Source organism: Tachysurus vachellii, chromosome 11, assembly GCF_030014155.1.
Source record: "Tachysurus vachellii isolate PV-2020 chromosome 11, HZAU_Pvac_v1, whole genome shotgun sequence".
In the NCBI taxonomy this organism is placed as follows: Eukaryota; Metazoa; Chordata; class Actinopteri; order Siluriformes; family Bagridae; genus Tachysurus; species Tachysurus vachellii.
The window spans coordinates 18,092,726-18,119,890 of record NC_083470.1 but is presented as its reverse complement, the minus strand read 5'-3'; the positions used below and the strand labels follow the sequence as shown (position 1 = coordinate 18,119,890).

Genomic DNA, 27,165 nt, shown 5'->3' with positions numbered 1-27,165 from the left:
AAATAATTAGGAACCTCTACGCACTTCACTGATGTAGTTATCCAAGCAGCCAATCATATAGCAGCACTGCAATGCATTAACACTTTATACAGGTCATGAGCTTCGAGTAAATGTTTACAACAAATTTCATAAGGGCAAAAATAGGTGAGCCTTAATCAGCTCCTTATTTTATTAAGGGGTAAAATATCAAGGAGTTGGCCATTTAAAGGGCTGTCCCAATCACAGAACCATTCCACCACACTGGAACATTCACTCCTGAAAACATTCCCACAACGCACAAAAAAAAAAAAAAAAAAAAAAAAAAGTGTGCATCGATAGACAATATTTTCCCCAATTTACCAGAATTAATGTCATTATCTGAAGCCTCTAAGCTTGGGGAAAAAACTGAAGACTGGCAAACTCTTATCCAACTTCATGTAAAATGTAAGAAGCTTAAATTTGTAATATTAACTTTTACATTCTACATATGGTTTGATCAATTCTATCAACTTTTAAGCTTTTTATAATTTTTTTTATATAAAAAAAACGCACCGAGTCATCGGTGTCCCAATGCGTAGTGAGCCAGTGTCCTTGCCAGTGCCTGAACTTAGTCCACAATATACTGATTCATGACCTAAGGAGCTAGGAAGCTGACAAACACCCAATGTAATCTCAGTGATCAGCAAGTTGTTGTCAGGTAGGCTGGTTTAAGAACTTCTGAAACCTGACCTCCTGCGAGTCTTAAAACAAATAAATAAATAGAGAGAGTGGCAGTGCTGAGGGTGAAACCCTCTTGTTGATGGAAAAAGGTCAAAGCAGAATGAGCCAGACCAGTTCCAGTGACTGGAAGTCTACAGAAACCCAAACATTTTACAACTGTGGTGAGCCAAAAAGCAAGTTGAAAAAACAAGTGAGACCTTGAGGTGGATAAGGATCAACAGTAGAAGACCACATCAGGTACCAGTCCTATCAGTTTGGGAAACTGGACAGTTTAACTGGAAAATCATCAGCCAGTTTATTCTGTTCTTATATTGTCCAGTTTTGTGAGCCTGCTGATTGCAGATCTTATCTCACAGTAAAACGTGGTCGTCCACATTTACTGAAGCCCTGTACACAATGCTCTGCTGACATTCAATTGGCTGATTTGATCAAATGCAAAAAATGTGTTCCAAATAACACGTATATTTTGTTATTAAATGGTTGTTCCAAAGCCAGTGTTTTGAACCTTTTTGGTTTTAGCTGTAGTGTAAATAAGTGATGGAGAAAAAGCTTCAAGGCAAACCTTCAACTTTCCCTATAGGCAAAGATCATGACCAAACCAACTGTTTAAAATGAACCACTTAACTTTATAAATATAATTTGGTGATCTATTGCAGTACAGGTTACACCCTACTGATAATAGCAAGTTTCCTGAAAGTGTATAAAATAAGCCAATCTGCACCTCAATCTTTAGTTGATGGCTCCCTTGAAAACTTCACTTACTTCCACTCTGCCATGACTGACTATTAATCTTCACGGCAGGGGGAATAAACTGTGTAATGTTACTTGATTGATGCTAGAAATTAGAAAACCTTCTGACATTCCTAAAGTAGTTTTAGGATATATAAACTTTTTTTATATAAAAATAAAAGTGTCATACTCAGGAATTACAAGCCAATATGCAATATGCTGATCATTCATATAGCTGAATCATTTTTTTTCTCCTTTTTGGAGAGAGAGCTTATCTCCCTTTTGGCTTGAGAGAGATGTTTCACTTATTAACAATCAACCCCCAACCCGAATAACATATCTTTAAGCTCACCGATGCTTAAACAGTCTAACTAAAACCAGATTTTAAATACTAGACCTTTAATACGCATGTTCTAAACATATGCTTGATGCTCAGCATAAAGAAATACTTTCAAAACATCGGACTACAACAATATGTTGTGTATTGCAGGGAGCAGATTTACAACCTTTCAAGTGTGTCACCATCTAGTGGTTATACCTGGGTAAAACAGGCACAAAAAAAACCCACTCCATTCATGACTTGATAAAATGTCAGATTTTTCTTTTCTGATTATACCTTCTATTAATAAATAATGGGAACCCACCTTTTTTATGCCATGATTTTTTTGAGATACAGCCAAGAATGACTCAAAACAAAACTATTTTGGCTTCTTCTTTAGTTAGGAAAAATGGAATAAGGTAGAAACAAGCCAGGTTTTGCATTTGGTTAGCCATCTCCCTCCCCCCCACCTCTTAACCTTAGCTAAAACTGAAATAAAACAGTAAGGTCATTTTCCAGTCCCTGGGGAACAGGACTGCAATTGCAGTAATGCACAAAACATTAAGTGCACTGATGTCAAATTTCCTTGATTCAATTAAAACCAAGAAGCTGTTTGTTTTTACATCCATACTTGTTCTAATTATTATTATTTCTCTCTTCAGGAAGGGGAGGGCATGTGGATGTAAAGCAATCTGGAATAACACAACATGGGAGAAGCAGAGGCATACGAGTATGAGAGAGAGAGAGTGAAAGAGAGAGACAGAGAGAGAGAGCGCACAAGAGAGAGCGAGAGAGAGAGCGAGAGAGCGAGAGAGAGAGAGAGAGAGCAACAAATAGGCTCAATTGATTGGTTGGAAGGGTGGCTAAGAGGCTAAGCAATACAGCGCAGACATACCTTACGCCTTTAGCTCTTTTTTCTTTTTACACGCAGTGTTGTGATCAAGGCACAGGAACTTCTACAAGTCTTTTTTTTCAATAAAGTACAAAATAATACATTTTGCAGTCTGTACAAGAATAATAGTCCAGCAATAAAATAGAGGGTTGAGGGGAAAGAGAGAGCAGGAGAACAGGAAAAGTTAGACTGGGAAGATGGCAAGAGTGACCGATAGGAAATACAATAGAGGGGAACAGTATTCCATTGGCAAGTCATCTTTACCTGTGTGTGTGTGTGTGTGTGTGTGTTCTCCCCAAAAGCAAGAGTGCTCTCAATCAAATTATTTGCATTAAATTAGTAGATCAAAGAAGGGAGTGGGGATGCGGAGTGGAGAGTTGCGATCGTTCAAGTTCATCATCCGAAAGCAGTTAGTAAGTCACATGACAAGGTTTGCGTCCCAAGTGTCCATCTTCACTGCGGCCTGTCCTGCTCTTCTAGCATTTGGTGAGGAAATCATCCTTCTCTCCATAAGAGAGGTCACGGGATGGCAAAAAAAAAGCTGATCCAGCCAACTGAAAACTCAACAGTCAAGCACTGTACTGTGATTCAGGTCCAGCAGTTGGGGCAATCACAAATCAGCTCAAAACTGTCAGGTACTGCCAGGGTCAGCATTGTGTGTTGTGGCATACACTCTGATGAGTGGGTGAGCTGACAAGAAGCAAAACTAGAAACTGTAAGCTACGTGTTTGTAGGAGTACAACTTTTGTCAGATTGAGCAATTTTATATACTTTTGTGTCACATCTAATTGTGCAAATGATCATATGACTTGACTTTTTAAATAAACTTTTACATCTCAGTCAGTGTATGCATGTGTGTGCAGTTAACTGCCTTGAAATGAGGTTGCTGCTTCAAATGGATAAGGCATGATATTTGGTCCTCAACAGCATGATAAAAGTGTGTGTTTGTGTATATGCGGTGTAAGGGGCCTGTAGCCCACAGCTCTTAGACGATCCACTCTCAAACTCCGCCAAAAACACAAGACTTTCAGAAGTCAGTCTCTTTAAAAGTTTGCCCCTCGAGCTCGGCCAATCACAAGAGCTCGTACTGGCGGAGATGCATTCTCTGGATAATGTCTCGGCAGTCGTTGAAGACACGGCGAATGTTCTCTGTGTCCACTGCGCACGTGAAGTGTGGATAACAATAGTGGCGGCCATCGCCACTTGCTGTGCTGATCCTCTGAGATTAACGAAAAGGCAAAAAAAGTGCATAAGATATTCGGATAAGATAAGAAGTTCGGATTCATTGGCAAGCAAATTATTTTGCAACAAACATACAGGTGGACAGAAGTGGTACAAACGGAAAGGTAGTTTATATTTCACTCACCAGGAACTCGTCCCGAATGAAATATTTTGCCCTTGTGACTCGTGGATCCTCTCCTGGCTCAGGGCTTGCTAAAAAAGTAATTTCTATGTAAATGCATATTCACATGAAAATGGACAAGTCAAAAATAAAAGAACAATAAGAAACATTTTATCTAAACTGGCAGAAGCTTCAAGAAAACACTACTGAAATATAGTGATACTTGAACTGAAAGTTTATTAATGGCGTGTAACCTAGACAGCCTGCCACACTTAAATAAATATTAAAAGCACCTAATATTATAAACAAAGCTATTAATTATAATAACCAACATTACAACTAATACAATGAAATATCCTTTTGTCAATCCTGAGTAATTTCAACGCAAAACAAATCGCTTGCAAGGAAACAACTAATCTCGATGTTACAGTAATCAAATGGATATTGAAAATTCCATTTAAGACACAGATGGTGAGTTTTTCATGCTACAGTAGACGGACGTCAAGCATGAATCTGATAACATAGCGTTTCACAGTGCAACAGTGCAGCTTGGCACTCAGACCCATCTCTATCTGTATCCCATTCTTGTGTGCTTTTTCTTCATAGAACAAGAGCTGGCACAGTAGGAGGAGGAGGTCTGCTAGAGGGTGATCACCTTGATAGTAATAAAATACTATCTGGAAATAAATCCAGGCATTACGAATCAAATCTAGATTCATGTGTTGCTGCTGCAACATTTCTCATAGATAAACAAAGGACAAACATGGCAAGTTTGCTAATTGCGTGCATGTGCAATGGTGTGTATGACAATATTTTAATTTTCAGTGATATATATGTACTTATTGGTATATAATAAGTGCTTACTGCTGTATAAAAACAGTGTTGGCCTTTAAAATCCACCAGAACAAAACACTTCTAAAAATGGTGAGAAACTCTGGCAGACACTACACTAGCCAACTACTGAATGTTTTTGTGCTGGGTGAATAGCAGTTCCAGCCAGAGACATAAATCAGGGCTGTTCTGTGATGGCTGTGTTTGATCAATCAATGGCCTGCACTATTTTTAGCTCCACCCATACAGAGAAAAGCAAACACTGCAAACAAAAAAAATTCTATCTGACAGAGTAAAAGCAGAATCTGACCAAAACATCCCTAGTGCATGTCAGTGAATTGGTTAGTTTGATACAGAAATACTGAACATTTAAGGGCAATGCATAAATGAATTTTAAACAATTAGCTGTTGTATGTTAAAGCTTGCTGTAAATATAATGAAGTGCAGGTCCACTCTGAAGTTCAGTAAAACTGTCCATAATGTTGCACATATCAAGGAAAGGAAAATAATAGAGAAGTCTTTTGGTTAGCAGTTCATACGTTTGCTGCTCTGTGCATTAATCAAAATATCAGATGAATTAGAGAGGAATACAAAAATAGTCAGGATATTACAAATACATCAATATTTATGTTAATTTTTATACTATTCTTCATCAACGCAGATCAACTCTTTCCTAATATATTTATTTTTTTTTAAAAAAAGATTTAAGTGTCTGGTGATTTAGAAATGTAACACATGGGGCAAAATTCTTTATAGTGAAATATTGACAAGAATAGCACTTCAGATTAAGGATATAGTACATATTACAAACATATATTAGCGTAAATTATGATGTATTATGTATGAGGCAGTGTGAATGGCTCTCACCATCATCTGGTGTGGTGTACCGAGCAAACTCAGGAAAATATTCTTCGATTTTTGACTTTCCCGCCATGACCTTTTCAGCTAGGAGGTCCTGCTTATTCAGGAAGAGAATTACAGAGATGGTCCGCAACCATCTGAGGAAGGTGAAGAGAGGGGGGGAAAAATCTGTTAGATTCTTATTGGCTAGTCTTTTTAAATACATTTAGCAACACAATCTACAGAGTGTGAGTATTTCTATTATTTGACTTTTTTAAATTTAATTTTTAAGAGTTTAAGAAAACAGGCTCACCTGTTGTTCCAGATGTTTTTGAAGAGATTAAGTGCTTCTTGGAGGCGGTTGGTTTGATTGTCTTCTCGGATGACCATGTTATAGCTACTGCTTGCCACTACAAAAATGATGGCAGTTACATCTGAAGAAAAAGGGAAGACAGAAAGCACAAACGTTACGATTTCATCCACAAAGTTTAATCTGATTACTGCATTTATGTCATTTTGACATCTGCTTTTGAAATAGGGCAACAAAACAATTCTAATGGAGCAGCAGATCTGAACAGACAAAATTCACATACGAGCCATACTGTTTTTTTTTAGTAAAGACTACAGAACGCATTATTAATTTAAGCAATAACCAAGATAAAAAAAAAGACAATAGATTAATCAGACAAGGGTGTTCAAGATATAATTGTGATGCTTCATGCTGTCCAGAACAGAAGACCTTAACATTTACCATTAAAACACTGGATCCACTTTCGACGCTCATCTCTCTGCCCACCCACATCAAACATGCTACGAGAAGAAACAAGCATTTTATGCATGATATTACACACAAGCATTCTTTGCATTCTCTCATTTAAGAAAGGCAAAATATGTTCATCATTCTTGTCTATGACACTATATGTATACACAGATTAGCTGGCCAGTCAGTGGTGCATATTAACTAGCAACCATTTAATATACACACTAAAGACGAAGGACCCAAGCCTAGATCTATAGTGCCTTGGGTCAGGCATTAGGCAAACACAGGAAAAGGAAATAAATAAAAGAGGACTTGAGTAAATTGTACTCTTGTGTACACAAATACAGCATGGTAACAATGTGTATACTGTGATTGATCTTTTCGGATCAAACACTGACCAAAACAGGTCTTTTATATACAAATTCCAAGATGTATGCTGAAATCTGACTATTAAAAAAATTATTTCAAAAAGTTTACAAATTTTCAATAGTGCCCCAAATTGAATAGATTTAGACAGAGGCCAAATGAGTATGCGGCATACAATTCTACCAAAAGAATCCAAGTATTAGGCACATTAAAAGTATACAATGTGATGTTGCCAATTTACAGGAGACATTGAATCAAGTCACCAAGTCAATTCAAGAATAAATAGCTGTTTAATAGTCCCCTAGTCCAGACCCGTTTCTATGCTTCATGCATTTCACTTTGGGAGCCTTGTTAAAGTCTGTGTACTTAAAGCTCATAATGACTAGTGTTTTTGTCTCATGATATCAAATGGAACTATAAATTACACTGCCCTCTAGTGTTTACTATAAAAAAAAAAAGAGAGAAAGGAAAACAAAAAAGTGCTTCACGTCATGTATGGACATCTGCAGTGTCCCAGTACCAGTGACTATCCAGTTTACACACACTTTGGCGTAAACAACGCCAGCATATGCATGATGACTGCAGAGAATACAAAAGGTGCAAAGAGGAGTTGCTTTAAGACTACTTACTGGAAGTTGACTTTGTCCACCTGGAATCTTGTCTCAAAAATACCAGAGGTCAGAACTCTGCATCTGAGCAAGTCCTGAAAGAGATGAGAAGTAGTAAAAAAAAAACAGTTAAAAAATAAATAACTAATAAATGATTAACAATTTTTCTTTTAATTATTAATAATTTTAACTGTGCACCTGGTTTAACTATGGCAGGGCAAAATGGGATATGGCAGTGGTTTGAAAAAGAGATTAAAAAAGAAAAAAAAAAAAACATTAAAAAAAAAACACAATTCTAACAATTCTAGACATGACAAGTATGGTTAATATATTTAACATTTAGTTGCGATTAAAATAATAATAATAATAATAATAAACAAGTTTTTAAAAATCCCTTTAAAGTTCGTAGTGGTAAAAGGTTTGATCTCATTACATTAAATGTAGAGCAGACCAAAACAAATTATTTTACACTAAAGAGGTTGTTAGAATGCTGACATTTGTGTGGCCCTTTGCTCTTGGTGTGGCCTATATGACGTGTCCAAAAGTGGTGTATGCCACTTGGTCATGTTTAGAGTAACAGGATAGATGCATAAATTTTATATTGACATTCTTCTCATTATGCTTTGTCTAATATATAATGGCTGAATAAGGGCCTGACGTACCAAAACACAGAAATAAAAAAGCACAATGTTACAGTGTAGGTTATTGTACCAATACTAACTACCTGCTGATAAAGAGTGTCTAACAGCATATACAGTCAAGGCTGAACATCGTGAAATACAGTGAAAAATTATTGACACTGTGCCAACAAAATATGGATATTTAGTAAACATGAGTATAATCATTTTATTATTATATTAATAATATTTTTATAAAATATAATTATTATAAAGTGGCATTGCAATCATACTGCAAAAACAATTCTCTCAGTTTTTGGTTTTTATTTACACAATAGTATTCAGTGAGTAGTGTACAAGTTCTTCTAACTATAATATCGGTTTGATAAAAATAGACAAATGTGGTGGTTGTCATTCTAGTGTGTTAGAATTTAGCTTCCACTTAAATATTTTTCCATCTTGCAGGTACTCTGTCAGCAAACCCACAACCAAACATGTGAAAGACTTACAACAGGTAATATTTTAAGAAAAATATATAAAAAGTATAATTGGATCCAATAGTAAAGTTTTCTGTTTTTAATACATCAACTAATATTAGTACTTGTAAATATAAAGTTTTTTTTTGTTGTTAATATTGAGTGTTTCAAGGTACTGACAAATTTTATGCTTATGCTACTGCTAAATTAAAACGTACTAAACCCATAAACAATTCATAGAAAAAAACAAGTGAGACACTCACCTGGTCAGATGGTGTGTAGTCACTCTGCTGCACAATGTCTATTTTGTCTAAAAAGCTGAAAAAAACAAAAAACACCTCTCTCTGGTTTAGTTGGCATTGTGGAATTAACCCACAGTTAGAAATGATTTTACAGACACTTTTTTTAAAGCTATAGAACAAAGGTAATTTGTTTCATTTAAGAGCTAAAATGTTCACATATTAAGTATAAAAAAATCCAGAAGCAGAAATCAAAGATTTTGACACCCAAATAAATACACTTTCTATTTTAAATTAACTTCGAAATATAAGTGACACTGCAAGAGTCACAGCTGCTTCACTAGCTATATAACAGAATAAAATATAATAAAATAAATAAAACAGAATAAAATAAAAATTAATTTGCTGTTTATCGTTTGTCTGGTTACCTCCTCAACTACGATAACCTTTTTTTTTTGTTCCATCTGTATGCATTTTAAACAATATCATTGGATTGGATCTTCCCGTATTGTGTCTGCCTTGTGATGAATCTCGTATGGCTTTTAAACATACAGTGCACTGTATATGATGGAGAAATCATTAATTCATTGCCTAAATGGTGACATGAGATCAAACAGAATAAAAAAGAGAACTGCCAACATATTGAAAAACTGCTAAACTTATTTAGGCCTGTGACATGTGACAAGCTCAATCTGTGGCATGGATACTGGTTCTAGATGGGCTGGTTTAAAAAAAAAAAAAAAAAGAGTTGCTGGTCTCCTGGGATGCTTACAAGAAACAGAAAATCTTGGTAAACTTGAAATGAAACTGGCTTGAAGACAGGGTCAGAAGAGAATGACCAGACCGAATGAAGCTTCCAAAAATGTGTCAATTAATCAAAAAATAAATATAACCAAAAAACAAAAAAGTGGGCACTTGACAACTTGCTGATCATACTGTACCAGATTTAGCCCCCGTTTGCTAATGTAGTACCTTCCACTCTCCTGTGAAGGCTTTCCATTAGATTTTAAAGATTTGTTCATTCAGACACAATGAGTACAGGCACTAATGTCAGATGAGGAAGCCTGAGCACATGTTGGCATTCCATTTCAGCCCAAAGGTGCTCAGTGGGGTTGAGGTCAGGGTTCTTTGCAAGCCACTCAAGTACTTCCAACCTACATTGTGCACAAAGGCATTGTCATACTGAAACGGGTTTTGAACCCATGGTTTCACTAAAGGGAAAGTAATAACACCATATACAAAAACAACTGTATACCCTATATAATCGAGGGATTCTTACTGTGCCATTCAGGTGTGATGGTCAGGTGTCCACAAACCTTCAGCCATATAGTGTGCGTGCTACTTGGCTTGGTTCTCTACTGCTCAGTGTTTGGCATGCTATGATGTTATATTAAATGTAAAATTAAATACAATTGCAGCGAGATACTCACTACTGTGCACAGTCAATCAGCTGATACTCATTGGAACGCTCATAACAGGCCTTGACTCCATCATCCTGCCATAGTTTTTTTGTATTTTCATAAAACTCCTAAAAACAGATGACAGAAATTTATAACATTAAAAAGATAAAAACAATCAATAACCATGCCATGTTGAGTCATTTTATAAGCATCAGGGAGCATATATTATTAATTATGATCAGTTTATGTAGTGTTAGTAATTAACTTGAATTAAGACAATAAAACAAATAATCTGTCCATTACTATACATTTATAAAATAAATAAATACAAAACCCCATACAAACATTAACAAATTTGATAGGCAGGACTAAAGCGTTCGCTCTAAGATGAAACACACCAGGACCCCTGATCACTTGTCAGCAAGAGTCTCATGTGAGGGCCATCACATGCCCATTTACACTGATCCCAGCTCACTTTGGCCTCTTGACACAGGCCACAGTTCAAATCGAAAACTTCCGTATTGGCATTTCGAATATTCTCAAAAGTATGTGATTTTACATGTGACAAGACATGCAGGAAATAATATCCAAAATTGTGGTTGTGTGCAGGTGGTCTCATTATTCATATTCATTCATCCATTTTATTCTTTGAACAAACTTGAGAGCACAATGCCAAAAAAAAAAAAAAAATCATTGATCATTTAATTTTTTAATTAAAATTAGAATAGTCTGATGTCTAATTTCTCACCAAAATGATATGTATATGTTTAAAATCTGTCATAAGCTCTCTCTCTTTCACATTCATATATATATATATATATATATATGGGTTCATGTTGTGAAAGTCTATTCATTCAGAACAAATGGCTGTTAATTACAATACAGTAAGAAAAAAGATGCAGGTAAATTAAAAGATATCACTGCTTGTGACATTTTTATAATGAGATAAACACATTAAGAGTCGTACATGCTTTATTTCTATACTGCACAAGCTTGCTTAGGAAGCAACGGAAACCTGGCAGTGAGCTTTTGGGACTTTTCCTGATAAGCATCTGACCCTGAGGAATATGGCAGCTTGGAGCACTTTGATGAATGAAGACCCCTGAGGATGTTAATGAGTAGGGTAGAGAAAAAATAAAAAGACAGCAACTGTTCATTAACCTCTTCCAGATAAATCCCTTAACAGCTCACTTCGCACATACAGAAAATCTCAATGGAGCTGACTAACATTGCATTGTAAGACCCCTAGTCGACAAATTAATTCTCCAAATGTCCCATGTGACTCAACCAACAGTCTCTCTTTATACTGGAGTAGAGAAGGTATTGAGAGAGTAAAACCTACTTAATGTAGATATTTGTTTTGCATGAAGACAAAAATTGTATTTAAATAAGTTAGAAAATTAAGGGACATGTGAAAGAGCATCAAATAACCTACTAAGCCTGGCCCAGAAAATTTGTAAAACAAATTTATTGCCATTCATAATTATTAATACTTCTGACTTACTTTGATGGGGACTGGATAAGTCAAACATAGTGTAAACACTTTTGGATCTCTGCTGAATTCATGGTCTTGTTCTGTTACAGCCTAATACTTACAGAAGTGAACTCAAAGTTCTTCTGATTAGGTAAGTTGGTGATGTATTCGATTCGCCGTTGGTTTTCTGGACAGGCGACCAGGACGGGTGGAGCAAGAGTACTCATTGCAGCAACTATAGTCTAAAAACAAAAAACAAAATGCTAAACATCACAAATATGTTAAAATAGCAACACTAATATTATGCAACTTGTTTTCAGAATTTTAAAACTTAATTTATTTCTTTATTTTTCAATAAAAATTAAAGCCCAGATTTTTAATGTGGTCTCAAACTTTGTATATAAATTTAATACATTTGTTTATAAATGTAATACATATGGTGCATGCATACCATTATACTATTTATATAACCTGATCATTAGGCGCTAAAATGGTGAATGTGCTCGTGCAGGTTTAACAGCATTGCACCTGTACCATTTACACCATAAGCTATCACTTTCATTATTAACCAAGTTAAACTTTTGTTTAAATCTTACAGACCTCTATGGCCTCTTTTATGTTGTTCTTAATGTCTTGAACCTTCTGTTTCTTCTCTCTGTAAATAAAGAAAGTCAAATCATCACTGGCTTATACAAAATCAAAAACATTTATGGGTCTACATTGTAAGCTGGATATTTTTGAAAATTTGTGCAAAGCACACAATATTTAGAGACATGCATTTTGCTATTATTGTTATTTTTATTAAAATGATCAGCTTTAGCCAATTTTCCCACTATATTTTACATAAACATAACATGTTCTTTCAACTTAAGTCAAGGCAGCTGACATCACATCACAAAAGTAGTTTGTGAAACTTACTGGTCTAAAATAAGCCATTAAAAAAATGCATTGCTGTAAAAACTCCCCCACACTCAACATGTGCTGAACAATGTTAAATGCACTTATATTCCTTCCATAATCCATAATTACATTTAGCAGTTTCATTTTATTTTAATGTTATCACTAGCCAAAATAAAATCAGCCAGTGCATTCATTACATAACCCTGCATTGTAAGCAAATTATAATGGGGGAGGGGGACCCTAAAAACCAATTAAACACACTGTTACGTGAATACTTACTCAGCATTGAAGCCATTAACATGCAAAATCCGCATCTGTTTGACAATAGTGCTCTTCCCAGACTCTCCAGCACCTATATTGTATGTGAGAGAGAGAGAGAGAGAGAGAGAGAGAGAGAGAGAGAGAGAGAGAGAGAGGGGGGGGGGCATTATTTACAAAAACAAATCTTTGTGCAACATTCACTCAATACTCAGTGCCACTACTGTTGGGGTTTGGCACTAAGAAACTAATGCTACATTCACACATAAATCAACATGCTGTAACAAAGCAATCAGAGATCATTCTGACTGCTGGCAATATAAGCGGCAAAAATTTGTTTACACTGACGCAACCAAGATGAGAAAAGTTTAACTTTATGCAAATATGGAACAACTAAGTGTGGTGACTACCAATAGGAGTGAAGACATTATCGTTCACATGATCTGTGACAAAGAGGACACACTGTTTTTCCTTTCTCTCATATGGTATTATGCATATAGACTATAAAATTTTATAAACAAGCACTCTTTCTCCAGAATGTTTAAACAAAAACGGATTTGTAGTATCACACAATAATGACAACAACTGTAGAAAGCCTATATGCATATAGGCTTGCTATGTAACTTCCAGTGAAGCTGTGGAGTTGTTTTAATTTATGATGATGATAACACTAATAACATTCAGCATTTTTTGAAAAACAAAATCAAATTCAAAATGGGGGGAAACAATTTCGTACTTCTGTAAAATTAAGCAAAGAAATGTACTTAATTACCATTAGTCAGTGCTGCTGTCCATTTTGTAGGTGTTAAAAAATAAATAAATAAATAAACCCCCAAACAAATCATGACATCACTAATCTCACTAAATGTGTATTGTGACATAATTCATCACATCGGTATCATGATGTTGCCCTTCCCTATGGTCAGAAATGTTAGGCACACAGACTGGGATGTGTAATGCGATTCCCCGCCCCATTATTTCCTTGCTATTTATATTTTCTATTCATAGATTGCTATTTATAGCACCATTGCTGGTAGACAGCTAGTGGAAAAAAACAAGCAACTGCAAGGGCTAGGCTGTCTAAACATATTCATCTATTGTAGCCCACATGTTTATAACCGAGTGAATTTCGCTACTGACCGAGCTAGGTTCATTTCATATCATGCAAACTTTCCATATTCAGGCAGGAAACATGCAAACAAAACAGTCTCAAACTGTCAAAAATATAGTTTTTCTTTTTTGAAAACTAACAAATGCTGGTGACCACATCACAGTAGTTTCTTCATAGCAACAAGATCTGGAATGCTTGCAAACCTTAATACAAATGTAAATAAACACTAAAAGTTATTAGCTGTAACCAAGCTCATTTGAAATCTGAAATAAAATTCAAAGTTGTGCATGTGCTATGCGAAGAACAGGTTTCATTTTCTTTAATCAAAGCTCCTGTTCATGTTTTGTGAGAACACATTACATGCTCAAAAGGCTGGCAAAACCTTTATCTGATTGGCGACTACAGACAAGGGCCTTTATCATGCACTGGAGAAAGACGAAAAATTAAGGTTTGTACAGCATGCAGAAAGGGCTAAATATTAGGTTTACACTTTTTTATCTAAATATTAAAGCTGCAGCATCACAACATCAGCCATTTCAACTTGACAGTCATCACAATAAATGGTCTACCAGCAAATCTTAATACATTTCATATTACTTCAAGAGTCTTGATTGGATAGATCTGTACATGTATTCATTCCCCAGACTGAAGGATAAAGCAATAAGTTGAGCATAAATTACTGATTAGGTCACGTGAGCTGGAATAAACATTTAAATGTTATCGTCCCACACTCCCTCCTCCAAAGCCACTCGTAATAGAGCTGAACAGCTGAGGGTTAAGGACGTGACAAGTGACAGCTTGGCAACACCAGCATTCAAACTCACAACCTTCTGATGTTAGTGATACGTGGCAACATAGCTGCAGACTGTTCAAAGAGACAAATCCCGCTCATCTTTATCAACAGCTGACGGCAAAATCTATATTATTTTACTGCAACAGCATTTTTACTCTTATCAGCTTTAACATGGGTATGTTTAGGATGGAAATTATGATATTTCAGTTTCCACAAACAGAAAGGCAGCTCCACTTCTACTGCTTTTGGGATTTTCACATGAGAAATTTATTTAATTGGAGTAATCCAGATCAGTCATGTGACCAAGACGTGCATGTAACAATGCTGAGTTAATAATAATCACTATAAAAATGCTGATTTAACCTATAACTTCATCACAGCATATAATCCGTTTGAGAATCCTACTTTTCGGTTGAATTAATTAAGTGAGCAAACAACCAAGCAATACAAGGGGACTGGGCAAGCACATCAGTGCTTTCACTTGCCTGGTGAGCAGGCTAATGAATTCATGATCACCGAATTCATTAATTAAATATTACTTGGTGTTCACAAATTTAGTTCTTGGACTGGCATCTATGCTACTATACAGTTTCTTCAGTGTCACTTATTTCACAGTGCTCCTGTTGAGAACTAGGCACAACGGTTTATATAACACTAGAATATGCAGAGAATGCTAAGCACAGATGTTAGTTGTGTGAAAAATTGTAGGCCCCCTTCCTGATTTTTTTTTGTTGTGTGGTTTGTCACACTTTAATGTTTCAGATCAAACAAATTTAAATATTAGTTAAAGATAACATACATAAACACAAAATGCAGTTTTTAAATAAAAGGTTTTTATTATTAACAAAATCCAAACCTACATGGCCCTGTGTGAAAAAGTGTTTGCCCCTAAACCTAATAACTGATTGGACCACCCTTAGCAGCAAGAACTGCAATCAAGCATTTGCGATAACTTACAATGAGTCTGTTACAGCGCTGTGGAGGAATTTTGGTCCACTCATTTACAGAATTGTTGTAATTCAGCCACATTGGAGGGTTTTCGAGCATGAACAGCATCTCAATAGGATTCAGGTCATGACTTTGACTAGGCCACTCCAAAATCTTTATTTTATTTTTCTTCAGCCATTCGGAGGTGGACTTGCTGGTGTGTTTTGGACCATTGTCCTGCTGCAAAACCCAAGTTTGCTTCAGCTTGAGGTCACAAACAGATGGCCACACACTGTCCTTCAGGTTTTTTGGTAGACAGCAGAATTCATGGTTCCATTTATCACAGCAAGTCTGAATGTGCAAAACAGAGGTTGAGTGAATGTGCAAGTGTGTGTATTTGTTCGCTAACAGTTCGGTTCTGGGTGTTGAAATGCCTGATGGCTTGAGGGAAGAAACTATTACACAGTATGATTGTGCGACAGTAACTTTTCCCAGATGGCAGGAGGGTGAAGCATGTCTGTGCGGGGTGTGTGGGGTCATCCACAATGCTGATTTCTTTACAGATGTAGTGTGTATTGTAAATGTTCTTGATAAATGGGAGAGACCCCAATGATCTTTTCAGCTGTCCTCACTATCCGCTGCAGGGTTTTGCAACACGAGACGATGCAATTCCCAAACTAGACAGTGATGCAACTGCTCAGGATGCTCTCAATGGTCCCTTGGATAAACATGGTCAGGATGGGGGGAGGGAGATGGGTTTTCCCACTATAGAACTTTCTTGGTAATGGAGCTGGTGCTGAATGACCAGGAAAAGTTCTCTGCCAGATGAACACAAAGAAATTTGGTGCTCTTGATTAGACCTACCATGGTCGTGCCATCAGTGAACTTGTTGTGATTCGATCTGTGCATTGCTACACAGTCGTGAGTCAGCAGAGAGAACAGCAGTGGACTAAGCACACAGCCCTGAGAACAATCCAGTGGTCTCCCAGTGGCTGAGGGATAATTGTGTTCAATGCTTAACTGAAGTCTATGAACAGTATTCGTACGCAAGCGTCTTTATTGTCCAGGTGGGTGAGGGCCAGATGGAGGGTCATGGCAATGGCATCATTCTTAGAGGGGTTTGGACAATACGTAAACTACAGGGGGTCCAGTGAAAGTGGAAGCTGGGTCTTGATGTGCTTCATGACGAGCCTCTCGAAGCAGTTCATCATAATGCAACGGAGTATGAAGGGAAGCTATTCACTGAGGCAAAAATCTGTAGAATTCTTTGGTATGGGGACAATAATGGTTTCTTGAGGCACGTAGGAACAATAGCGCTACTCTGGGAATTGTTGATATCAGTGAAGATGTCCACTAGCTGTTCTCCACATTCCTGAGCACTCTGCCAGGAATGTTATCTGGTCCAGCAACCTTATGTGGGTTAACTCTACATAGAGTTCTCCTCGCATCAGCCGTGGTTATACAGAGTACCTGGTCGTTGGATGTAGGGATGTTCTACGCCTTGAACTGAGTGTAGAAGTCGTTCAGCACATCTAAGACAAAGGCCACAAGCAGGAGAAGTTGTCTTGTACTTCATGATTGCCTGGTTGTCGAGACACCCAGGGCAGGGACATCCAGGCGATAGACAGTCACGTTATCAATGCACTTGGCGATGAAGCTGGTCACTGATGCGGTGTACGCCTCCAAGTTGATGAAATTGCTGTTGGTTGTGGCTTCCCTGAACATGTTCCAGTCAGTGCACTCGAAACAGTTCTGAAGAGGTGGCTCCTGCTGGCCAGGTTTTCACCTGCTTCAGAACCGGTTTATAGCAGACAACGAGCGGTCTGTATGCTGGAATTAGCATAACAGATGTGGTCTGAGGTAGCTGAGGTGGAGGCGGGCTCCACATGATACTGTCAGGGTGAGCATTCTGCAAACATTTAAAATTAGGATGGACAGGAAAGCCGGCCGGTTAGAGTTTGTTTATAGCGTAGCACGGACACCCGCCTGCTTCGCGCTTCTGCTTAATCGAGCACCGCTTTTTAGGAAACACTCAGCAGTTCTTGTGTAATTATGTGTTTTGAGAGATAGACATTGTGAAAAAAAACGTGAAGGAAATTTAAAACAAACTTTTGTCAAAACCACTAGCTGCATCCTTACAATCCCTCCTGCATTCCCAGCAACCTACATAATGTAATGGCACTAAGACAGAATGCAGTGAACTTTTTAATTGTTGAAAAATAAAACACTGGGCTACAGTAAAAGACAAATACATTTGAAAAGATGGCTCCTCCAATGGAGTGCTGTTGGCCACTATAAACAAATCTTTTTTTAAGTCTCATCTAGCATTGGCACCTGGTTGCCCCACCCCCTTCTGATACGTAAGCGAACCTGTGGCTGTGGAGTGCATGAGTTTTTCAACATTCCACACTTCATTTTTCTGCCTGAATAAGAGCATCATATGGGTGTACATCTTGTCTGTACCATCACTGTGAAAACAGTACACACTATTTATACTCCATAAAATAATGCACAAGTGTAAGATTTGTTATGCAGCTATTGACAACTTTTGGCAGCCTGATTTGAAGCGGAGCATTACAGGGCCACAAAACACACGGAAGCATTTGTTAACATTTATAATCTTTGTTTTTTGCCTGGCTGTACAGTTTGGTTAAAATATACCATTATAATGTCCCTTTAGGATTTCAGGATTTTCCAATCACAGAAATGAATATGCAAAATCAAGCAAATTCAAGTAATATTTTGAGGAGCTAGCAGTTTTTCAATATGCATTCAGCCAAAGCTCCCTCGACTGTGTCTTCACTGTTATTAGTTTAAAAGTTCAATCCTGTGCTTGCAATTTCAGTTAGAGGTGGTTTTCCACAATGTTTTTTTTTTTTTTTTTTTTTTACAAAATGTTAGTGTAAATTAAAAAACATTGCTGCAAATTCAGGCATTTTTTTGCTGCAACAATCTACACCAAGACTAGGAGTAACAAGTAGGAATGAGAATTTAGATATTAAAAAAAAAAAGTAAAAAGAAACATTTTTTGAACTGCATTGCGCATCCTGCTTCCTATTCAACCCCCTAGAATAAGCTCATCAAATACAGATGAACGTCGCTAAAACGACCTGTATGACCTGCGCCTCACGATTAGTGGCTCTGAACCAAGGGTTACAAATCTTGATCTCCTCTTTATTGGGAGCTTAATATATTGAGTTAAACTAAAACATTTGCAATTTTGTGTCCATCAGTGGTTTGTACTCCCTGCATGAGAGACACTTCCATTAATTTTTTTTTTTTTTTTTTAGTTTTCTCCGGAGCGATAAAAATCTCACTTCAACGTAGCGATAAAATTTAAAAACAGTTAGTTACTTATGGATTTCTTTGATTTTCTACAAAGCTGGATGTTTTTATGATCACGCTCCATTCACAACGTGGCATCCAATCGCAGGAGCAGAGAAGAGAGCCTGCGTCAGTTTGTGGTAAACTGAAGCTCTAGCAACAATGTAAAAATAAAGGAAACCAATCACAAAGCATACAAGAACCATCCCTTTTTTTCTGTTTGCTTATTGTTTCACAACTTGGGAAGTGTTTCACATCTGGGTGGGGGGTGGGGTGTCACTGAGGTGTGCTACATGACATTTATATATCCATATGATTTTAATATTGTGAGATCTCCCTATGATTCAGCTTAATTACAATACAAATAACCAACAAATTACAAAAGCGAATGAACAAAAGTTAATAAATGGCAGTGTTTGATTCATTCAGACTTTAAAAAGGCTGCATATTGTGCAAAGTATGAATAAAAATGTATCTTTGAATCCTGCATTCTCAACTACCAAATATATGCCTCTGAATCACTACAGTAATTTCTCTACTCTGGACTACGCAAGGAGGAAAGGCATTGGGAATGCTGCAGCAGAGCCAAGTGGACGTGTCATACAAGCATACATTTTTGGTATTAGTGTATATTGCAAAGAAATTTACACTAACACTGAAGCAGTGTAGCAGCAATTCCCCAGGTGATGGTACCTCATTGATTAGAAAGATCAGAGAATAACCAGATTAGCTCAATGTGACCAAGAAACCTACAGTAACTCAAATCATCACTCACCACTTTACAACAGTGGTGAGCAGAAAACCACCTCGTAACATAGCAAACACCAAGCCTTGTTGTGGCTGAACTAAAACAGCAGAAGACCATTCGGGTTCCACTCCTGTCCACTGAGATCACAAACCTGATGCAATATCTCTGATGTTTTTTTGAGTTTCACACCATTGTGTGTGAACTCTAGACACTGTCATGAGTAAAAATGGCAGCAATTTTAAAATACTTATAGCAGCCCATCTTCCTGTCAAAGTCAAACTGTCGAGGACACTGAGATCAGTTGCTTTCCCCATTCTGAGTTCTAGAGCTGCATGATTCAAAACTAGCTAAAGAAATAATACTTATATTTGTATAGAATATTTAAAGAAATTAAAAATATCGATTTAAGGCGTTGTGATTAGCTCAGAGATTATTTCTAAAGGTTAACTTTAAGAGCAGCAAACATCAGTGCAATGGCACAAGCAATCTGTCACCAGTAGAACTTAGATACAGCCGTTTCTGATATGAAAAAAGATGTCCATAATGATCAAAATTATGTTAGAAAAATTCTATTAATGAAGCCTATTGACAGGTTTTGTCAGATTTTTTTATCGTCATATTTTAGAGAACAAAACTGGAGGGGGAAAAAAAGTAGAGAGAAAAAAAAACCTGCAAATCTCTCATCATTCTATTCAAATTCTTTTATTAAAGTATCTTATAAATTACAAGTTGACAGCAAACAGTTTGTACTCTTTCTTTATTCTTTCTTTTTACACCATGCCAACTTCTACAGCTATACTCATTGCGAAAGCTAAGCTTGGTTACTCAAAGTTAAGACTAAAAGAGACGCTTAAGCTTCAGATTCCTTAAGACTTTTGTGGTAAGAATCCAGTAAGTAGTCAATAAGTGTATTCTGTGCTAACATCACCAAAAAAAGAACACTAGTAATAACAGTCACTGTTAGCTCTATAAAATAACAGGATTCTCTTCTTTTATATGACTGTTCAGTGACACACAACATATCAAATTAGAGAAAAATCTAGAGCAGAAATACAGGAAGGTATCAAAATGCTGGACTACAAGTCCCAGAACAAAATGCAGCTGTAAACCTAGCTGTGCTAGTATTTCCAACTTACAACAAAAAAAGGAAAGAAAATGGCACCTCAACTTGAAAATCCTACTTAGAATTTTGTCCTCAGCCCCAAGTCCAGGATATGACATCATACAAAAATGCTCACAATGTACGGAACCACCTCTCTTATACATTAGACTACAGCAGCAATTTGTTTAGCTCAGTCAATGTAACGATTAAAACACTAATCACGTAATCTCAGGGTCAAAAAGACCTTTCTATTAAGAAACAAAATTAACTAAGGGTTTTTTTTGCCTTTACATTTCTAGTTCATGTGGCATTTTGGACATTTTTGGTGTAATTTTTGCCCCAAGTCACCATTAATTTCAGAACAGCACAGGTCGGCATTTTGAGAAGCTCCCTAAATTTTTGCAGTTGAAATGCTCATTTTTTCGCTAAGATGACCATGTTTTTTCTCCCCACTTTGTATCTCAAACTTTTGGAAGTTGAAGATGACGTAATTCCCTCTTCTGGGTTCAACATAATTCCCATTAGTGCCATTAACAGCCAGCAGCTGAACAGCATTGCGGTTAGGAAACCATTAACCAAAATGAAAACAAACCTACAAGCAACAAATACGAATGACAAACCTAGAAATTCAACTTAGAATTTCATTATAATATAAACCCTGGACACAACTGAATACAACATACGAATTGAAGCTGATGTGCCACTTACAGGTAAAATGCTGAGATTCACCCAAGAAGCAGAATAGGATTTCTCTCTGAAGTCTATTGTGTTTCTACTAAAGTGGAGAAAAACTAAATAAGTGTAACGTGCTAATAGAAATTTCTGCAGGGAATGTCTGCTTGGTGTGAGGGGGCACGGTGGCTTAGTGGTTAGCATGTTCGCCTCACACCTCCAGGGGGTCGGGGTGTGTGTGTGGAGTTTGCATGTTCTCCCCGTGCCTCGGGGGTTTCCTCCGGGTACTCCGGTTTCCTCCCCCGGTCCAAAGACATGCATGGTAGGTTGATTGGCATCTCTGGAAAATTGTCCGTAGTGTGTGATTGCGTGGGTGAATGAGAGTGTGTGTGCCATGCAATGGGTTGGCACTCTGTCCAGGGTGTATCCTGCCTTGATGCCCAATGACGCCTGAGATAGTGACCCGCGGTAGTTCGGTTAAAGCGGTAGAAAATGAGTGTGTGAGTGCTTGGTGTGATTATTGCAAACATGTATGACAAGTGTGTATGATCATTTTGTTAATATTTGTTTAGGGCATGTGTCACTTTCTACATGTGGGCTATAAAAAGATGCAGGAACACAATACAACCAATGTGGCTCTGACTTTTCTATCAGCATGTTGCTTTTAAACAAAATATATAATAATGAAACAAAAAGGTACTACAAGACTCACATGCACTGCATTTTGTTATTGAAAATAGAGTGCCTGCTGAGTTCTAGGTCAAGTACTCCAGCTGTCGATATGCCCATAGCAGGTCTTCTGTTTCTTCTGCAATCAAGTAAATTCTCTACAGAACGAGGACTGTCAATGGTTGACCCGCCTATGGTCATGTTACGTTGCCCAGGAGCCGGTGACACAAAAGGAGGCTGACAAAGAGGGGTGTGAAAATAGAACTGAACGTCATTACCTTCTCTCTAATTGTGTTCTAATGGTTAAATGTGATAATGCCTATACGTGCCACAAGACAGTGTTTAGGGCATAATTCTGGATGGATAGATAGATAGACAGATAGATAGAATCATCTTCATCCAGGATTATCTGTCTGCTAGGCATCATAATCTGACAAGAGTAGAGACATGACTAAGTCTCAATTACTAGGTCAATTTTGTTAATACTTTGTTCATACCTTCCTCTTCATTAACCATGATTCCTGGTCAGAAATACAGCAAATAAAATAAAATGAAATGTTTGCTGTAGTACTGACTGAACACAGTCCAACTAAATAGTGATAAAGCCCTGAAATCAAACATCTACAGTAGGACTTTCCAAACTTTTTGCAAGCTTCATCTGTAAAAAAAATTCCAAACTTTAGTACAGATTTATTGGTTTTACCTTAATCAAAGTATTCGTGTGTGCACAATAAGAATTTGGCCATTTATTAAAATGATGAAGCTTTTATTTCTGAATTCTCTGCTCACAGAATAGAGCTGTATTAAAATTATATTCTCGTGGTATATATATACTCGTGGTGTCTCTTTTCTTTGTATTTATACATTGTGTTGTGTATATACTGTATATTACATTATGTCTTTTATATATTTGCATTTCTTTCTCTTTGCTGCTGTAACAGAAAAATTTGCCGTTGTGGGAAGAATAAAGGTATATCTTATATTCAATTTAATGTTATACTTGCAAGTTTTAAAGTATTAAATAAAGTTTTAAATAAAAAACAGACTTGCTGGTTGAATAATCAGAAGGTTGATTTTTTCTGTGACAAAATCTGAAGTGGAAACATGGATCAAGAAGAAAGATTCAACCCTATTCATTAAATCAAATGGTGTGTGTTAATGATATTAAAGCACGTAAGGAAGCACTAAAAACATTTCTCTCACATCTAGAGTGTAGCAACACTAACACCAAATTGTCTAATGATACAATAGTACAACAATAAAAAAATAAACAAACAACAACTAAAACAAATACATCAAAAAACTACTTGTAAACAACTAGGCGCTGGTCATCAGAGTGCAATCAGCCAATCAACACAGACACCGGAAATGACGTTGCATCTAAAAATGTCCACTTTTTTCGAGTGTTACAAATTTTACAGTTTAGCTAAACAACGTATACAGTTGTGAGCTACTCGCTTTGCCAACTCTACAAATATGTTTCTGTTATCCGTAAATACAATTTGAAATCCCTGTCATAAAAAAACGAACGCGACTGAATGTGGAAGAGAAAACTGACATCCGAATTAAAATAATGAAAGGCCTGAAACTGGTCAGGACGATTTGGAGTCGGGCCTAAATGGTGTGGATGTTTCCAGCACACAGACTGAACGACACAGGCCTGTGGATCCGGCGTTACTTGCATCTTACCAGTTTAACCAGAACACACCTACATGCCGATGCATGTCGCACGTTTCCGCTCGGGCGGCCACTAAATGTCACCACTGCGATCACACACACACACACAGCTGTAACACAAAGAAGGTGTGACAGCTGCATTCCTCCTGTAAAAGTCACTTTCAGGTGCTAATTTAGCTAGCAACTACTTCAGTCTTATGCTAAAAACTTTTGACACGGCAGACTCAAAGCTGGGTTTCTTTAACAGATTTGAGAGGAAAACAAGGGCGCATTCGCTGTGAAATGCGAAACAGGCGATCTCATTTTTCGAGGCCTTCAAAAAAAAAAAAAAAACAACAAACCAACCAAACAAACAAGCATTTCCCGTTTTTGTAACTCACCCAAAAGTAGCAGTCGGTGCGTGGCCCTGTAGATCTGTTTGTCTTTCTGAAGCTGTTTCTCGATTTTCTTGTTTGCTTCCCGTTGCGCCTTCTCTTCGTTCCTCTGATCCTCGGTCTTGCTGTTGCCCAAGCAGCCCATCTTTCCCGCGAAAGAGAAGATCCAGAGGAAATGTGACAAAAAATAAACACACGAACAAAAGCTTATTCTATTTGTGCTCGATCCACGAAATTACTCGAACTGCCCAGGACATGTAGGCTACACATCTTTAAAGTGGTCGCAATGTAAACTATAGCCTACCTCAATGACCATTTCACCCATGACATTGATGTATGACTAACGAGTTCATTATGCGTGTTTTCATAGCTCTGGGTGGAAAAAAAAGGGTAAAGAAGAGTCTGAATTTTATAGAAAGCGATCGGTAACAAATGTTAGCTTAAATAACCTCGAAATACAAGCTAATGCTTACGTCCTAGACAGCTAAAGAAGCTTAATATCCATCCATTGATCACTTGAGGCCTCCACCCTCAACTTTCCAACGAAGAGCCGAATAAAAGACGAGTTCATGCCACGAAACGGATTTACATAACGTACTGACTGAAAAACTCGAATCGTTTCGAATTTTTGAAACACACCGAAACACATACACGAGAGTCTTGTATGGTTTTAACCATTTCAGCATAACAAGGCCCTCGTTTCCTACTTGTAGCCCTGATCCTCACAGCGGCAGCCGTGTAGCCTAGCTAGCTGGTTAGCAACACCAGGGGAAATTATTTTAGCTGCAACTAGACTTTTTCGTGCTGTTCTAGCTTCCCATTCAGAATCCGAACATGTCTTGTGTTTTTATAGAAGACGTGTATCCGTATATTGTCCTTTGTCTGAGGAAATAATTCAATTTTTCCTCATTTCGCCCGTTTCTGCGATGGCTGCTGCCCCCCTCCAATCCAAGGGGCCTTCGTTAGTTTTAGCTTCTCCCGAGATACAGTGTACGTCCTTCCTTTCGCTTCGAAGCTTGCCTCAACTGAACAAAAACAAAACCAAACAGTGGCTGTCACAATCCCAAACACGCTATAACGGCCAAACGAGAGAAATCTATCGTTTTTTTTTCTCTACATATCTCGCGACTGTTTAACCTCGGCGCTGACAGCCTCAGCTTCAGGTTTCAGCGTTCGGATCTGCACCTCTCGCGCACGTGCAGAAGGCCGGTGAGTCTGATCCGCGCGCGCTCACATTCCTCCACGTTGTTTGCGCGAGTCCCTCGGCGAACCGCTGGATGTGTGAGGGTAGCCCATAAAAGGCTTTATTTTTATACGTTAATTCTTCCCCCTTCTATCTCTCTCCGAGAGCAGGGCAAAGCAATTTTAGCCAGCACCGAAGAGGTGGGGTGGGGCAAATAGGCTCTCACGGAACCCTGGGAACGGAGCAGATCACATGACCCTTCGGAACGTCAGCGTCGCTGAAATCGCGCGGAAGGAGAACAAGCAGAAGCACGAGCGCCCTCTTTGACCACGACAGAGCACAACGCCCGGCTTTCTTTACACGCTTCAAGGATGCTCACTTTTTTTAAACCATTTTCTAAGTCGCATTTACGAAAATTGTATTTTGGAAGAAAACTTTAGAGATATACATTCTAGTGGGAGGAGCTAATGGTCTCCCTAAGTTTCATGCTAGCAACAGTCGAGTTTCTGGTGTTTCTGCAGAGTGTGTAGCGACCTCTATTGTCTCTTTAGCGCGTGCACCGTCCAGCGTGTTTTATAGTTACTATGTGAAACGGAAGTAGCCGAAATGTATAGCCTATACACTTGTATTTCATTTTTATTTACAAGCTATATGCTACGCCTAGCACCAAATTAGCAAAACAAGTAAACTGTACTAGCTATACTGCCACTTGACCAGAGACATAAATTAGGGTTAATTATTCCTTCCAAGCTTTATTTTCAATAGGTCTCTATTAATAATACTATAAATAAACAACATTTGTCAAACCATTGGTAATACATTCCTTAATTTTGCATGTCAAACAGTGAACAGGAACTAACTGCAGGTTAAAGCTAATATAATTTACATTTACAACATATGGCATATTGACACCCTTATCCAGAGTGACTTACAATTTTATTTCAATTTATACAACTGAGCAATTGAGGGTTAAGGGCCTCGCTCAGGGGCCCAGCAGTGGCAGCTTGGTGGACCTGGGATTCTAACTCATGACCTTCCAATTAGTAGTCCAACACCTTAACTACCATTAATAACTTGAAGAACCATTGGACCACCCTGGTCAGAGGAGTGTGTCATTCAAGCCAGTGTTGTGGATTTGTTTGTGTACTGCATTAGGAGATGCTGTAACATAGTCAGGGATGCTGTGGGTTGAAATCACTATTTTGCTCATGTTGTGGAAGTGAATTAGAAAATAGTAGTGTTGGCAAGACAAAGACTGAAGAGTAGAAGCTTTAAAAATAGCGGCATATAAAAATCAACCTGAAGAAGGGGGATGATATAAAAGGGAATTTAGCACCTGTGAAGAATTATATATCTGTACACAAAGCATTAATCTTGTCAAATCTTGTAAACTTTGGTATCAGTAACAAACAGAAATAAATGACTGATGCCATCTCAAATACATTATTTCTTGGCAGTGTATTTTGCATTTTTTATTTTATTAACTTAATCTAGACATGAATTTGAAATATACCTCATTGCTTTTATACGCCATTGATGCATGTATGTGTTTTCTAATTCCAATATTATTTAAATGGTTAGCTTTGTAAATGAATATGCTTATGCATGGACAGGGAACTTGACATTTTTTAATAAATCTGGAAAAAATAATTTGAGAAAAACAGCCGGCACAAACAGTGCTCTACTTTCACTAAAAAGTAGGAGGTACACATTTATTTGTCATTTTTACATAGGAAAGACATATTTACAAAAAATCATTGCAAAAAAAGGTGTGTGACTGAATCCAAGTGTCCAATTTTGTGTGAAATGGTGGTACACAAAAAAAAACATCTACT

At 37.5% G+C, this 27,165-nt stretch overlaps 1 protein-coding gene across 1 annotated transcript; it reads right to left on the bottom strand.

The window, feature by feature from the left end:
* Positions 1-1,223: 1,223 nt before the first annotated feature.
* On the bottom strand, positions 1,224-25,563 carry LOC132854237 (guanine nucleotide-binding protein G(s) subunit alpha-like). Its single transcript, XM_060882529.1, has 14 exons — positions 25,285-25,563; positions 24,452-25,172; positions 24,154-24,292; positions 12,772-12,844; positions 12,193-12,247; positions 11,715-11,834; positions 10,149-10,246; positions 8,743-8,797; positions 7,408-7,481; positions 6,404-6,462; positions 5,966-6,086; positions 5,680-5,810; positions 4,006-4,073; positions 1,224-3,858 (listed from the first exon to the last, which is right to left on the bottom strand). Exons 2-14 carry the CDS (start codon positions 24,470-24,472, stop codon positions 3,712-3,714), a joined length of 1,161 nt encoding a protein of 386 aa, XP_060738512.1. The 5' UTR covers positions 24,473-25,172; positions 25,285-25,563; the 3' UTR covers positions 1,224-3,711.
* Between the last annotated feature and the right edge of the window lie 1,602 nt (positions 25,564-27,165).

Coding starts and splice junctions, on each gene's coding strand:
- LOC132854237 (XM_060882529.1), bottom strand. CDS start 24,472: ATGGGTGAAATGGTCATTGAG. Junction 6,463..7,407: donor GTGGACAAAGTCAACTTCCA/GTAAGTAGTCTT, acceptor TTCTTCTCGTAG/CATGTTTGATGTGGGTGGGC. Junction 5,811..5,965: donor AAAAACATCTGGAACAACAG/GTGAGCCTGTTT, acceptor CACCTTCCTCAG/ATGGTTGCGGACCATCTCTG.